The sequence below is a fragment of the Athene noctua genome, chromosome 1 (genome assembly GCF_965140245.1).
Source record: "Athene noctua chromosome 1, bAthNoc1.hap1.1, whole genome shotgun sequence".
Classification (NCBI taxonomy): Eukaryota; Metazoa; Chordata; class Aves; order Strigiformes; family Strigidae; genus Athene; species Athene noctua.
The window spans coordinates 209,063,394-209,080,802 of record NC_134037.1 but is presented as its reverse complement, the minus strand read 5'-3'; the positions used below and the strand labels follow the sequence as shown (position 1 = coordinate 209,080,802).

The window sequence follows — 17,409 nt, the reverse complement described above, 5'->3', positions numbered from 1 at the left end:
AAAAACTTATTCTGTCTTTTTTTGTGTCTAAATCCAATTAAAAAAAAAAAAAAAAAAAAAAAAAAGCCCCACTGTGTAGCACTAACAATAGATTCAGATCTCAAGCACTATTGGGAATAGTGGAAATCTGCAATTCTTTCATCTAAGCTACTATCCCCTTCTCTAAAATGCTTTCATTCTCCTTTTGGCAGTGATTACTCTGGCTGGCTGACACAATGGAACTATGTTCATTACAGTGAGATAGACATTTTTAGAGCAAACAGTGATCTATTAGAAAATATTGACTTACAGAAATACCATGATATTGTAAGCAGGGTTTTCTTAGACTTCAGGACTGCCTCCTCTCTCAAGCTTGCAGCATCAGCACTGAAAGGCACACCTGCCCTGTGTCCTCCTCCTTCAGTACAGGAGACCTCTTCAAGTCAAGTACAATGTCATGTCTGCTCTGACAGGCTCCCTGAATCCAGAGCCCTTTGGCCTCTGAAAAACCTTTCTCTAATTGATTGTTAGAATCACAGAACCACAGAATCATTTAGATTGGAAAAGACTCTTTAAGATTGTGTCCAACCGTAAAGCTAACACTTCCAAGTCCACCACTAAACCATGTCCCTAAGTGCCACATCTACAGGTCTTTTAAATACATCCAGGGATGGTGACTCAACCACTTCCCTGGGCAGCCTGTTCTAGTGCTTGATAACCCTTCCAGTGAAGAAATTTTCCTAATATCCAATCTAAACCTACCCTGGCACAACTTGTGGTCACTTCCTCTCCTCCTATCACTTGTGAGAAGAGACCATCACCCACCTTGCTACAACCTCCTTTCATGTCATTATAGAGAGCAGTAAGTTTCCCCTCAGTCTCCTTTTCTCCAGGCTAAACAACCACAGTTCCCTCAGCTGCCCCTCGGAAAGATTTGTTCTCTAGACCCTTCACCAGCTTCATTGCTCTTCTCTGGACACGCTCCAGCCCCTCAGTGTCTTTCTAGTAGTGAGGGGCACAAAACTGAACACAGTATTCAAGGTGCCACCTCACCAGTGGTACAAGTACAAATGGACAATCACTTCCTTAGTCCTGCTGGCCACACTATCTCTGGTATAAGCCAGGATGCTATTGGCCTTCTTGGCCACCTGAGCACACTGCTGTCTCGTATTCAGCCAGGTGTTGACCAACACCTCCAGGTTTTTTTTCCTCTGGGCAGCTTTCCAGCTGCCCCAAGCCTGTAGCATTGCATGGAGTTGTTGCGACCCAAATGCAGGACGTGGCACTGAGCTTTGTTGAATCTCATACAGTTGGCCTCAGCCTATCGATCCAGCCCATCCAGATCCCTCTGTAGAGCTTTTCTTCCCTCAAGCAGATCAACAGCCTTGCCTGTCAGGATCTTTGTAAAAGGACTAAGGAATGAGCTCAGGCACTGGTACCAAAATTGTTAGGTCCTACCCTCGCTCTTTTTGACTGGTTCAACTACTTTGCTTCCAGATTCATTGCATGCAGAGGAAATTTGCCCTAAGAAACATGGGTGTGTGCTCCTCTGACCATATGAATCAGTTGCTGGCCCCTTTTTGTTTACAGGTATAGCTATAGCCTTTGGATGCACAGGGAAGAGTACAGAAACCTGACAACTTGACCTGAACCAGAAGTTGAGAGGATTTATATATCTCTTTATAGAAAACATGAAAACCTCAGACATTTTCAAAACTGGAAAGTTTTGAGAAACCTGCAGGAGTGTAACAGGAAAGAAACCATGTAGTCCAGACTCAGGAAGCCTTCAAGACTTCCCATCTTCTGTTGAAGTGTGACAGCACTGTTGTCTGAACTAGCTTCAGTCCAATCACCTCCAGGCTTCTAGGTACACATACCAGCTGCCTCCCTCTTCAGATGGATACCTGTGAATCCATCTTGTCTGGAAGATGGGAGCACCTGGAAACCTCAGCCCAGGCTCTAGGGGATTTGACAGCTGGTTATTGAAACTGAGAATCTGATAGCAGCAATGAACAAAGGGTTTCAAGAATGTCAGTCTGCACTGCTGCATCCTGAGATTCCTAAGGAAATACAATTTATTGAAAATGTGTCATAATTTCCTGCTTATTCATCAAAATTTTGCCTATCCGTAGTGTTAATAATAGAATGTCTAGTCTCGTGTTATAGCTGACAATATCCACAGAGAAGCTTTTGATTCATATTGTTAATTAGAAGCCTTGTAATTCAGAATATTTTTGTTCATACTTTAATGCATGGGCGCTTTTTTTCAGTTCAGTGAAGCTATATTTGTCACATAAGTGAATCAAAACAGTCTAAAATTAGTCAAAGTCAATAGAAAAAGATCTGGCATAAGATAACTTTCCACTGGCACATTTTCAGTGGAAATCTGTACCCATAGTTCTTCCTTCTGTCTCATCTGATATCCCATATCACTGAAGGAGAGTAATTTCAGCAGTGTGAAAAGATCTGAGTTCCTAAACTGTGTAAGATTTACTATGGGAAGTCGCAGGGAATTCTCTTGTGCAAATTTAGGAAAGAACTAAATACTTATTTCTGTAGTTCTGAGGCCCTCTCACCTGAAGGAGATGCCACTGGCAATAAGCAACTTGCAGAAAAAAGGCACTACCCTGCTGTGGTATCTTCTCCCACTCAGCCCATTAGGAGGAGCAGCTGGGGAAGTTTCTCCCCTAATCCTTGGGAGTCAGTGTTCTCTGAGTCACCGCAGAGTATGCCCAACTGCTAAATACGTACAAGAGTGCAAAACAATCATTTTCAAGTTACTACGTGATAGATAACTAGGTTTAATGTGCTATGAAGCTAAGCAATAGTATGATTGCCATCAGTGATAAGACACCCAATAATTCTCAGGCAGCCATATCATCAGTCAGGTTGGGAATGGGCTGATCTTCTTTGTTGCTAGGTTTTTTTCCATGGGGTTTTAGACCTTTCCATGTCAGTAGTTTTCCTCTTGAATCCTTAAACTCCCACAGTCTTGTCTCTGTCTTTGCTTCTAGTACCTTACTTGGCTTTAGCATGGACTTTCTCACACTGTAACATCAACTGGATCTGTAAAACCAAACATACAAACTTGCACCAAATTTAGCTCACAGACCATGGAACTCTTACATGGGGGTAACAGAACATTATTTTTTGCATGGTTTGGGTTCTTTTGCTTTGAGTAATTTCTTTGTGCATTCCACTTGTGGCCATATTCTTAGTATGCTTCTCTGAGGAAAAAAAAAAAAAAAGTTGTTTGGTTTTTTTTTTTCCCCTATAAAGTCAAAGACACACAAACTTGGAGAAAGTGCTTTGCTTTTTGCCTTACAACTTGTCTCACAGTAAGGTTATACTTAGGAGCTGGTAGAGGCACTTTGTTCTTTACAGTGATTGGTTCCAAGTAGAAATGAAAGGACAAATGACTGTTTCTGGCCCTGGAATTTCATCGGTAGACCTTGAGTCAGTACGATAACAAGACTTCCAGATCTTTATAAATTGTAGCCTCCCTTTCTGTACCCTCTTTTCCTTAAGCAACTAGGAAAGTGATTAGACTGAAGAGTATCTCAATAAAGAGCTTATGGCAGAAGCACCAAAAACTTATCACTGATGTACCGATTACAGCCACTGATGGCCTATGTTGTGGTTGTCTTTTTGAACTGTTTCTATGTCTGGGAACATTTCTATTGTAGGAAAGCATGTCCTTATCAATCAGAAGATGGGAAGGTAGAGTCATCTCTTTAATGACATCATGAAAAGGTTTCCTGGGACTGACTGAAGCCATATGAACAAGAGAAGTGTGTTTAAGGACTTTTAAACAGTTACTGCTATGTTTAATATTTTAGAAACATGGATTTTATAAATGACAATACAGTGATCTGCACATCTTTAAAATATACTTGACGGCGCAATCAAATGGCACGACTGTAGCTCATGCAGCTTTATCTTTTGCTGCACGTATCTTAGTAGTTGCGTAACTATCTTAAGGACTTGTTTTGTCAGTACAGCATACCCTGTTAGCCTCAGATGACTAACTCTGTCCTACTGTGATTGTATTTCTGTGGGTACATGAACTAAGAGGTGTAAATCTATCTCTGATACATCATGTGCTGCAATCACATCTTTGGATTTCGGTTTTGTGTGACAAATATTGCATAAAATCTTTATAAATGCATGAATATGTACAATCTCATCCTGTTATCTTAATAATGAAATTGTTCTGAGAGCAGGCTGAAATGCAAAACCTGCTTGCACCATGTTTTATGATCATGATAAAGTGATGTGCTGCTTGTATCCTACTTCTCACTATAATGCTATATAAGATATTTCTGCTATTACAGGAGGGGGCATAACAAAGAGCAAAAAGCAGTTGGGGGGGAGAGGAAGTTGGCTGCCATTCCCAGGTGGAAAGATGCTTTGAAATCAGAAAATTGCAGCCATGTAGCCAGCGAAATGATGTAACTATACAGTGCTGAATCACAGCCTTACTGTTTGCTTTCCACAAGGCACTGAGCACAATGCCAGTAATACACTCCCCAAGAGGTAACTAAAGATTCTTCTCACAAACTATGCTATCAAAAACCAATTGTCTAACTGTGTATGCTTGGAAAATAAAATGAACCTGAGTGTTGGAGTAGTGGTACTGTTTCTAGTACTTTAGTTAGGAAGACTCTAGGGACTTCAGCTCTCTCTTTAGCATCTGTATAGTCTTAGTCTGAACAGGTTTGCCTTGGCCTCCGCTTCTGTAACTTATTACTGAGGGCTTCCCAAGGACAACAGGATCAGGGCTTCTTGTAAATGAATGTTCCCTGTGGGACCCGTAATGAAGAGACTGTTAACTAATTATCAGTCTGTTTGGAAGGCATTCATTTTTTAATTGACCTCAAAGCACTCAAGGAACAAAAGGAATCTGAGGAAAGATGATTTAGGTCCAAAGCAAACAAATGAGTCATTTTCTTTCATGGGGTAGTTGCATGGGTTTATTGGAGTTCACTGGACATAAAAGTTTTTCAGGTTCAATATTCTGTTGATTAAAATTAGGAGAGTTGTGTCTGTATGTTACAGACAGCTTTCCCTGCCTTCCTTCAGCTGTTGTTTTTGTGCAAATATTGCTTCCATCATCACTTGTCAGGCCAATATTACAATGGAATTAATTTAAAACATAATCTGTTTTCTTTTAGTTTGAGTAGGAGAGTTCAATTCTGTGACTTAAATGTCAGGTGCAATTTTACAGAGGCTGCTTGCAGGGCTGTTATACCCAACAGAGAAGATAATTACAAAGTCAGAAGGAGCCTTAGGACTTTTTTGTTAGGGAACAGGTTTTGTCCAACAAAATGATATTTTAATTTTCACTATTTGAATATTGGCTGAAATGATGAAACTCATGTTTCTAATTTAGTTTTAAATGCTATGTAAGTTAATGCAGAAAACATGATACTGCTGTCTGGGGGGTTTTTTGGTTAAAGACAATTGTGAGTCAAATTATTCTACAGCACTGTTTTCTCTTTGCATAAGTAAGTGACAGAAGCATATAAGTGTATCAGAGGACAATAGTTTTCTATAATAGAAAAAGAAAAACGTGTTCATGAAGAGTTCTCCTATGGTCTGGATTTCACCACTGGAGCACTTAAATTGAAAACTCCAAAAAGCAGGTGTTCAGAAACATCATCACCAATACAGGTGGTTAAAGTTGAATAAGGTTGCGTGTTTTTTACTTCTATTCATCATATTTTTAAAATATTTTAAAAGTATTTTAAAAGTAGTTTTAAAAAATACAGAAAATTATGTGAAGATGTTATTTTAGAAACAAAACTTCAGCTGTTCCAGTCCTTTATAATCCTGAGAGGTAGGAACCTCTGAAGTGTCTAATCTCAGAACCAGTGAACAGCCCAGGTTGGAAGGGACCCCAACAGACCGTCTGGTCCAAGGCATTGTGGTAAAGGGAGCCTACATGGGATTAACTAGCACCCTGTCAATTGTATCTTGAAAGCCTTCAGTAATGGAGACTCCACCACATCCCTGCGGAGGTTGTTGAAGTGATTGATTGTTCCCACTGAAAAAAATTTATTTCTTATGTCGAGATGAAACTTCTCCTGGTTCAGCTTCTGCCTCTTGCCCTTTGTCTTCTCCATGTGGCTCCTTGTGAAGAGAAAGCCTCTGTCCTCTTCGTAGCTTCCCAGTAAGTGCTAGAATACAATAATCGGGTCTTCTCTGAGACTTCTCCAGGGAGAAAAAATCTGACCCCTTCAGTCCTTCCTCCCAGGGCAGCCTCCCCAGCCCTTTGATCATCTTCCTGGTCCTCCTTTGGACCCTGTCCTGTCTGTCCCCATCTTCCTTGAATTGTGGGGACCAGAATGGAACACAGTACTACAGGTGAAGCCTGACAAGCGCTGAGTAAAGTGGGATGATCATGTCTCTGTCTCTGCTGGTAATGCATCTGCAGGTGCAGCCCGGTATCTGATTTGCCCTTGCTGCTGCTGCTCTTGCAGTGCACTGCTGACACGTGTTCAACTTGTTGTCCACCAGGAGCCCAGGTCATTTTCATCAAGGATGCTTCCCAGCCACGCAGATCCTAGCCCGAACTGGACTATTTGATTAGTCCATCCCAGGTGCAGGACTTTGCACTTCTCTTTGTTAAACTTCATACTGTTAATAAATTACACTATCTTCTCCACAAATGGCTGTATATGAGCAGATCTGAAGCAGGTATTTCAAATTTTAAAGAACACGGTCAATGACAAAGCCCAATCACATTAATCTGATCTTCAGAATGAAGGATGCAGAGCTGTTGTCTCTTCCTTTAGGCTCTGTTGATGCATACAGGGTGACCAAATTTGAAAGTACACCTTGAATTTACCCCTTTTATTTATTATCATTTATTCACTGCTGGATTTACAAAGCAGTGTGGTGACTGTATGTTTCTATTCTTATCAGTCATACAGTTAGTCTTACCATTCTGTCAACAGAACAATATTAGGTTTCTTAACTTATGGGTAGGATAGAAACTGTAAAATATTGACTGCCTCAGAAGTAATTGTTTCTGGAATTGTTAAACTTGCAACATGACCCATAAAAAATTCTCACTATTGTAAAATATTTTATGTGATCATGCTTCCAGTTCTAATAATGCAACCAATGCTTGCATCAGGTATTCAGGAAATCTGGCAGTGAAATTATTAGAGGTACTGTTATATCTGTAGGGTTTACTGCTCCTTCAGATTCTACCTTCTGCAAGTAGTTACCAAGCTCAAATCAGTTCTGGCATTTTGAAACATAGTAGAAGCATTTATTCAGCTTGTGAGTTGTAAGTTGCAATTTTTTTAAGACTCTTGTGCGGTTTGTAGCATGTTATGGGGACACCAAACTCCAACATATCTGAATATAAAACAAGTGCTTTATAAATTGTTTTATCACACTTCAAAGCGACATGCTAGCAGGATTGCCAAATTCAACTGCAAAACTTGCCAATTTCGATCATGTGAAGGCAGGTGTGAGATTACAGCTGTAATAAAACTGAAATTGAATACTGGTAGCTGAAATTGTAATAGGCAATTGATTTGATTTATATTTAACATAAGCCACATGAGGAGAGATATGTAGGTCAGCATCTTCAGATGGAAATGGTGGTTACAAGAGTTGTGGGTTGCTGGGAATTGCTGAGTTAATACCTGTTTGGTGTGGCAAAATGCTGGTGCAGTGTAACTACATTTTGTCAAACTTGTCTGGGGAGACACCATTTGCAACAAGGAAAACATAGTCAGTTATATCCAATGCCACTTGTGCCATAAAAATCTGCTAAAATTAGCAAACGAACATAGACCATATGGAGTTTCCCAGAGCAAGAATTGGTACATTAGCTGTGAGCACATTTTCAGCCTGCAAAATATTTAAGGTGTGCAAATATACACAAATCAGTGATTAAACTCCTTTTAGAGTAGTAGAACAATATATTACAATATGCAAATAGCAAATGATCTTGTTCAGGGAAACAGAGGAAGCACAATCAAATATAGCCTGCAGAGTTATTTCCAATCCAAGCAGTCTGTTATATCAGAGATTTGTGAAAAAAAAAAAAAAAAACCCAAACCAAAAATAAAGAACACACCCCTTAATTAAAAAAAAAAAAAAAAAAAAAAAAGTCATGTCCGTTTTTTTTGTCCAGGGAGTGAACTAATGACTTGGTGATTCTAACATGAACTGGAGGTTTAATACAAACAAACATAAAATGGTAATTGCTGCTTTTAAATAGGAAATTAAGATTAAGAATACAGAAATGACTGTTTGTCAGAGAGCTTCAATTCACCATTCCCAGGAAAGGGCCCAATTTTCTGTCAGTTGTGACCCTTTGGAGACTGCAGTTAGTTGTGGTCAGTATAAACATGCTAGTGCTTATGAGCCACAATTTCAAAAGACTTCATCTTTGCAAAGTATACTTGAACCTCTTAGGCCCACAAACACTCCATTGGCACAGAGCAATGGAAAGTGCTTTTTCCTATAATCTGGCCTGAGCCTTTAGTGCAGCAAAGAGGAGGAGGAAAAAAATCTTGAAGCAGAATATGAAGAGTAACACAGTATTTACATTATTATTTCTTTCTACCAAAATGCAGCAAGTATATGGCAGGGGAGGAGAAAAGAACTAGAAAAGTTGTTTTAAAAAATCTGATTATATTTTAGAAGAGCTTTTGTGATGAAGGTGGGTTTTTAGTAGAGATGATTTATGAAGATATAACGTTAAGAGAGGAAAGTAATGAGGTAGTGTAGAAGTTGTGAGCATTTCTGATAAATATGATGTTTGTATTTCAGTAGTCCAGAGCCTCATGAATGTATGAAGATCCAGTGAATTAAACAGAAGAAACTTAATGAAAATACATGTATAAGGCATAACTGCAGTAGAAATCTGAATGAGTTTGTAGCAGCCAAGGTGGAAAGTTGTTTATGTAGCAAAGAGAGAGTAAGACCATAAATAAATGAGAGAAAAATTATTACTGCTACAAAAATGAGTGCTATACTGAGTTCAATATGCTTTAACTTGTTGAACTATGTTCAACATAACATCATTTCTTAAAAATCTAGACCAGTGGCTGTTACTCACCAATCACAGTGCCTTCATGGTTAGCATTAGGTTAGTTGAGAGTCTGGCAATTATGAAAAACAGAGACACACAGAAGAGAAAAAAAAATTTGAAATGAACAAAGGAAAGAAAACTGAATTTTATAAAAATTCTTGACTGCAACAGCACTAGAGGACATAGCATTACTGAAAGCATAAACTACCACTGTGGCTGAAACTGGGGTAGTATGTCTACCCAGTGCTTTTCAATGAGTAAAGACCCTTGAGTTTATCAAGGAAGGGGGGTACAGACGCTATAGATGTTTGGGGTTTTTTTCATTTAATCAAACACATGTCACTGCTTCTAACAACACAATATTTCAGCTTTCCTTGTCTTTCTGACATCTAATAAAAACTTGGAACATTACTGTTACTAAAATAATTCTTATTGTGTCTTATTATTGTACTCCACAGTCACGTTACCTGTTGAAAAGTTTCAGTTTAATGTGACAGTGATGTAGAGGGTAAGGCAACCATTAATTTGCCACTGTCATTTATGTTTGACAGCAGCTGGCTCACCAGTCTCTGTATGTGTTGGTTTTTGCTTACATGTGTGATTTTGAGAGTGGAGACAAATTAATTTATTGTGTTGGGAGGGTGTAGTAGACATGGGAAACAATCCTTACAACATTGTGACGGTCATGGGTACCTATTTTTCCAGCTTTATACGGTGTTTTATGTCATGGTGCTTTTGGACATGACTGGGACTTGTACATAGTACTGCTGAAAAGTAACTGATAATAGTGAAATGATCCTTCATGAAGATGTATAGCTGTGAGCTGTTAAAAAGACTTGAGACGGCTAAAAGAAATCTCATGGCATTCTAGTTCATATATTATGAACTCTTGAAGAAAAAACAAAATAAGGTGGGGGTGTTAGGTCAGGGATGAGAAAATTCAAATTAAAAGACTTCATTCAAAAACTGAAACAAAAATTGGAATAAGGTAAGGGCGAACTCAAGACAATGTTTATTCTAAACATGTGCAAACCTCTTTTTGATGCTGTTTTCAAAATGATGCAGCAGCTAAAAGTATTATACCCCTGGGAAGCATAAACCTTAGGGCCTGATTCTCCTCACTATATAATAAGAATGGTGAAAAGTAGCCTTAAAGTAGGTATAAATTGCATTTAAATCTTCTTTACAGCTCAACAGTGATAGAAGGGAGCCTCAGTATAAATGAGAATCAGGTCCCCAATATTTATTTAACCCTTGGGCTTTGTATATCATTTTATTTGCACCTTTCAGAGATTTGCAGAGGGATTTTTAATCAGGATTCAGTGTACAGAAAGCTAAATGTTTTCGTTGCCTTACAAGTAACTTTAATCATAGAGGCAGATCATTCTTTTTATTTCTCGAGAGGGTATGGTAGAATTTGCTGCCTTTGTACAAACTGAGCTAAATGTTTCTGACACCCATAGTACAGTGTCAATTGGAAATTCACATTTCAAGTAATAACAGACCATTTTAATTTCATGAGCTAAAGAATTGGTTCCCACTTGCAAATTGTACCGAAGAAAGCAATATTGTCAGAAGAACTGGCACAGTGCTTCAAGAGATAAATCTATTGAATTAAATAAGAGGCTTTCATTACCTTTTACATTGCATTTCCATACAACATAAGCATTAATTAAACTCTTCATTGCTTTCTCCTATTCAGCAGAGCACTTGCTTGGTCTGACAAGAAATGCTGCCCAAGAAAACATGTGGCACTGAAACACAGTCATTAAAAGACACTTACTCAAGCAGAAGGGAAGGAAGGGTAGAAGGGGAGAATGTTTTGGTGCGTTTGGGCAAGTGGGACCTAGCTATAGAAATACATAATTTCTGTGATTCAGGTTTTGACAGCAAGACAGCTCTGATGACTTGTAACATGGCGTCTCACTAGGTGTTTCTCCAGGCATTTTGAATACAAACAAAAAGAAAACAATTGTCTTTGAATTTTTAAGTATATGTCTGTTTATGCAGAAGGATTCTGAGACAGTTCTACCTTTTGACGTGTCAAAACAAGTCTGCAAACTGTGTCTCCCTTCCTGTGTGAGGAATGCCCAGCTATGGCAAAGCTGTTGATGCAGATTCAAAGTGTTCCCAATCAAGGAGTCAGTCTTAAAGAGCTCTTTGGGTAGACCATCTTCTTCAACTGAAGAGGCATCATGTATATTTTGTTCTGACACATTTCTATCTGTATTCAGTTCTAATTCCTTTTTTCTTTTTTTTTCTGATTCCAGGAGAACATTTGAGAATCTGCCCTCAGGAATATACATGTTGCACGTCAGAAATGGAGGACAAGTTAAGCCAACAGAGCAAACTGGAGTTTGAAAACTTAGTGGAGGAGACAAGTCACTTTGTACGCACCACTTTTGTATCCCGACACAAGAAGTTTGACGGTAGGCTGGGTATAATTTTCTTATTTTCAAGGTTATGGGATTTAAAAGTCAGTTATCCATAATAAATTCCAATGTTATTTTCTTTACAATTACATATCATGTTTGCAGTTGTCAGTTTGACTAAGATAAGAGTGAAATTACAGCTGGCATGCTTATCAGGCTTGTGATTATTGTCTTTAAATACACTGACATCAAGAATCAGACTGTTAAGCACCTTGCAAGCTTGGCTAATGTTGAAAAAAGAGATTAGATATGCATAGAGAGGTTTATAATTTTTGTCTCGTAGTTTCAAATGCAAAGTTTAGGTTTGCAATTACGTTCACTGTTGCAGGATGAACTGTGGTTCTCCCGTGACTTTTGTTACTGTAAAGCATTTTTTTTTTGTAGTCTAACTTTTTGTGGTCTTAAGGCTGTAGTTTTTTCCTGCATGATTTTCTTGTGAAGTACTGAGTCTCTTAGAGGGCTTCTGGCTTCCAAGCACTAAGGCCTCAGTTGCATTTGAGAGGGATTGTCATGAAACCACTTAAGCAGTATTGAACACATCTTTTATACCTAGAAAGAATTGACAAGGACAGTTTGGGGGTTTTATTTGTTTCTAATCAGTACTCCAATCTCTTTTGGTCCTCAGCCTTTGTAAGATCTTTGTAAGATCAAGGGTTCAGTGTCACAATTTGCTAAATGCTTGTCTTTAACAATGAACATTAAGTAGTTTTTATGGTTGTGTCCATATTTACAAATCACACTGTATTGAGCTTTTCTCATAAACCACAGATTTGCAAAGTGTAGAAGCACTTTAGAATATTTAGTCATGGCTTTATCTAAATGTGAAATCTGCATTTGTGTTGAAAGTGTCCCCCTGAGCATTTCTGATTGTATGTCAGGTGGAAGGGGTCTGGCACTGAGAGGTGTAAATTGGCATTGCAGAGAGAACTGCAGAGCTGCATCTTTGCCTGTAGGTAAAGTCTGCAAACAGGTGCAGTAAAGCTGGTTGACCCCAGATAACAGGGCATATGCACAGATGCAGGAGAATGATGGAAAGGTTATCCCTGAATTTGGAAGCTTACTTCGTAACTCTGAGGTTGCATTCAGAAATGCAGATGTCTCTGACTCCTTAGAGTAATTCTATATCATTCTCTTTATCCAATTAAAGATTTTTTTTTCTAATTTTGATTCTCTCAATATGATACAGAAGGGAAAATTAATTATAAAAGGAGGGAATGGAGAATTTATAACATGAGGATGAGCTGGAGAAAAGTCCCAAGCAGCAGATCAGGTGCTAATACAATTTAGAAAGCATCCTTAGTCCTTGGAAGGACTGCAGTGTGGATGACTGTTCAATGCTCTACATTGTGATGGCTTCCCTTTTTAATAACAGACATTTCAAACCATCTATGGCATGTACAGGGCTTTTCTCTTTTTCTAGAAGGAAACCAAGATGATCACCAGTGTTCAGTGAGCAGTGTAGTTTACTGGAAACACTGGGCTTATTTACCACAGTTTACCTTACTAATTTTTTTACAACTTCAGGTCTGTTTATATTTCAGTGAACTTCAGCACATTATGGCTTTTTCAGTAACATGAAATTCTGTATCTTACACTGACAGTAAGGTATATAGCTGAAAATTACTGACCTGTTGTAAATATTGCATTCTGTGATTCTTAAGGATCTGCTCTGCAGAAAGTTGGATTAAAAGACTAAGTGGTTCCTCTCTGGCTTCATTGATGTTTTAAAGGGAATTTGCAATGTGAAGCCTTATCAAAGATCATTTGAACTTTGTGTATATGTTCAGTATTTTAATGCTGTTCTAGAACTGTTCAAAAGTTCACTTCTATGGAAAAACTGCTTAGTTTTTCTAGAAGGGCAAATGCAATAAAGAAGAAATATATTCACCTAATAGACTGTCTTTCACTATAAAACCAGCTAGATTTGTTGCAGTTTAAAATAGGATTATGCCTTTTGGTGTATAGCAAATATTGGATTGTTAGATAACGTTGTCATGGTTTTAACTCAGCTGGCAGCCCAACACCATGCAGCCAGTTGCTCACCATCTCCTACACCTGGGAAAATAGGGGAGGGACAAGGAGGAAAAACTTGTAGGTTGAAATTAAAAAAAATAGTTTAGTGACAGTAACAAAATGGTAACAATAGGAAGTCCAAAAGGGTAACGCACAATGTGATTGCACACCACCTGGCAACTGATACCCAGCCCGCTCCTGACAGTGATCCTGACAGAATGAAGATCCCACCATGCCTACCGGAAGCAAGAGAGAACCCACCTCCTTTATATACTGAGCATGTTGTCACATAATATGGAATACTTCAATGGCCCGTCTGGGCCCAGCACTCTGGCTGGGCCCCCTCCCAGCTCAAAGAAAGCTAACTCTTTCCTGGCCGAAATACTGGTTGGGCTCCCCAGCTGTGCTCTCTCCCAGCTCAAGAAAATTAACTCCATCCCAGCCAAAACCAGGAAAAACATCAATTTTTTAATTCTTCAAGGCCATCTTTTCTGTTGTTTTACCTTGTTACTTTGCTTGTACAAGGGTATTGTGGTACATGACTCGGCTATTTGGTGCTAGTATACCACAGAGAACAAAATGAATACAGCCAATTGTGATGATTTTATGGAAGTTATGTGCAGCACCTGTGTTTATTGAGAGCAGCATATCTAAGCAATAACAGAATGTATGAACATTTAAGTAATGTTGAGATAGAGTATATTACCATTGCTCCCATGAGGAGTTACAATAAACTACTGTTGCTGCCAGCCTCTGTGTTCATGCAGACTTTTATATATATATTTTACAAACTCTTGAAAGGAACATGGAAGGTCTTGTAGATTTTTGAAGATTTTTTCCGCTGTACCAGGCACACCTTAGAGTAATGTTAATCTTTACAACATAAGTGTGTGAACACTTTGTTGAATTATGATCTGACCTTCATATGCCTTGCCTTTATCTTATTTGCTTTCTGTCCCACATCCATACACTTCAGCATAGATGGAATGATTTTATGATTTCCATTTTGGGAGGTAATTTGAGGTCAATTTTCCATTTCAGGATTTTGCCCTAGATTCCTATTCATGATTTTATCTACAAGGAAACTCAGTCTGCTATAATTTAAACATTGTCTCTTTAGCTTCTGGTCAAACACACATTCTTACATAAAATCACAGAATCGTAACATGACTGAGATGTGAAGGCTGCTCTGGACATGGCCTAGTCAAGCCCCCCAGCTCAAAGCAAGGTCAGCTACCACAGGTTGCCCAGGATCATGTGCAGCTGGGTTTTGAAGATCTCCAAGGATGGAGACTCCACATCCTCTTTGGGCAACTTTTGACAGTGTTTGACCATCCTCGTGGTAAAAAACTGTTTTCTTGTGTTTAAATGGAATTTTCAATTTTTCTAATATGTGCCCATTGCTTCTTGTCCTGTCACTGGGCTCTATTGTGGAGATCATGGCTCCATCTCCTTTACTCATCCCACCAGACATTTATACACATGGATCAGATCCCACCAGAGCCTTCTCTTCTCCAGGCTGAACAGTGCTGGATTTCTCAGCCTCTGCTCATACGGTCCAGTCCCTTCATAATCTTGCTGCCCTTTGCTGGACTTGCGCCTATATGTCCATATCTCTCTTGTACTGGGGAGCCCAGTTGTGGACCCAGCACTTCAAATGTGGCCTTACCAGAGCTGAGCTGAGAGGAAGGTTCACCTCCCTCAGCCTGCTAGCAATGTTCCTACATCATTACTATGTGAATTTTATATTTCATTTTACCTGAAGTGCAATACTTTCCAAATTTCTACAAGAACTAATTTTTGTAATAACTATAAGCAGGAGAAGCTAAATATGAAATTCGTAACAGAGACCTTTTAAACTATTAAGGGCTTTGGAACCAGCTATGATCAGAAGAAATTATATTTTTCTTTTAACTATAAATCAGTTATTGCATCCTAAAGCTCTGTACAATCATACTAATTTCTTATTCATCTGCCCTCCACATTACTAAGGGGCTGTCACTATGTTGGGACTTTTAACTGCTCTATTCTTCCTGGTTCATTTTTTCCTAAGTGTTTTATTCCTCATAGGACATGACATTCAAAGATGTCTCAGAGCCAAAGATCTCACTACTGTATTTCTTATTTCGTTTCCATATTCTAGACAATCAGTGTGAATTAGTATGTCACTACACAACATAATACCAGCTGCCAATTGTTTCTTGGCTGAGCCTTATGTGCAGATGTTTACATCTGTGTTGCCCACATATCCGCCATTGCATTGCCATACTGGATGGTCATTTTAAAAAAAAAAAAATATCTGGAATATCACCAAGGAGGTGCATGAGGACCCAGGGAATCTTCTCCTGAGCATCTTGCCTAAGAAAGCAAGCCTTGAAATGAGAAAAATTCCTTTGAAAAAGTAGGTGTTCAATGTTCTTAGCAAAGAATGAAGTAAGTGTTTCAGCAATGGGACTCACAAACCCTTCCGAAAACTAGGAAAAGGAACAAAAATCCTTCCAGCTGACAGGAAATAAGCAGGAAGTGAAGAGTTCCAGCAGAGACAGATTCTTCTTTTGCCTCAAGGCTTTTGGTGGGACTAATTCAAATAAGCAGACATGTAACAATCAGCTGTTTCCTCTCCTAGCAATAGACAAGCAATCATGCTCCAATTCTTGGACCCCCACTGCATACCTCAAAGCAGCTTAAAATATATTATACTCCCAGTTTAGCTGTAATAGTACCATTTTATTATTACTGATTCCCTTGCATAGTGGCATTGCTGAGCAGCTGTTTCACAGACAAGCCAATTTCTTTTAAGTATTGCTCCATCAGCAAGCTGCAACCAGCCCTACTGGAAGGTTTTATCATGAATGTTAATGAGGAGACAAGTAGATGTTCAGTGACATTTTCTCACTAATCCTTTGAATAACTATAGGAAAATAATAGCAAAAAATTTTAATTTAAGCCAAATACATCAGAACCTGTTAAAAGAGACAGTATCCTCATTCTCATTAAAAAGGTACAGTACTAGTCTTGGTAATAGTGTTAAAAACGAAAGAATGTCTAAGAATAGCTGTCATGAACTTGAATGGATATGGATAGCCTTCAGCAGAATGTGTGAGGCATGATGCCATTTAAGGAAAATAACCTGAATAGCGTAAGAACCAATCTGCAACTGCATTGATCTATCTTACAGGGTCGTCATTCCCCATGCTCCTTTTTCTTACAGTCTAGGAGAACAGTGATCCATACCCATTAGTGCTGCTTATATTTCTTACAGTCATTACCAGCAGTAGCAGTGTAAATTACAGAGCAGAAAATAAATTCTCAAAGATAATCCCCCAAAACAGTATCTGCAAGAATAGCTAGCATCCCAGACGTCCTGTATTCCTTTTTCTTTTCTGGCACATTTTGTGAAAAAACTTGAAGAAAAATAGTGGGCTTGAATCTTTTCTTGATATTAGAGCTGACAAAAATATGTTTTGTGAAGCTGCTTTCCAACAAAGAGCTCTTCAATGAGAACTCTTGTGGCCAGGAACAGCTATCTCATTAAACCTGGCAAAAAGAGCATGAAAAGTAAAATAAGAGAGATGCTAGAAGTTGAACTACACCGTGGTTCAGCTGCATGGCCACTGCATGTCTTCTGCCCTCAGCTCCCCCTTCCTTCCACCCTTTCTTCCCAGCCTGCCAGCCCAGCTTCAGCCCAGCTCCTGCCTGGACCTGCACTGTCCTCTGTGGACCTTCTACAGAGGAGGGGGGAGCACAACAGCACAGGAGCCCACTTGCACACTGGTGCTGTCATGGCCCATGGGCGAAGGACAGCCTTTCAGCAGGATATTTTTTTCACGCTTTGCTTACTTTGAGTGTGAAAGGGCATGGTTTTCACAAGCAGAGTTTTGTTTTGTTTCTTTGTTTTTTGGAAGCATGGAATCAGAAACGTCTGCC

General features: G+C 39.0%; 1 protein-coding gene across 1 annotated transcript in view; it reads left to right on the top strand.

The window, feature by feature from the left end:
- Positions 1 to 17,409, top strand: part of GPC6 (glypican 6) — a 795,485-nt gene that overhangs the window by 234,967 nt on the left and 543,109 nt on the right. The window contains exon 2 of the mRNA XM_074930934.1: positions 11,308 to 11,466. Coding sequence (XP_074787035.1) covers positions 11,308 to 11,466 — 159 coding nt within the window. The remainder of the gene's footprint in view (positions 1 to 11,307; positions 11,467 to 17,409) is intronic.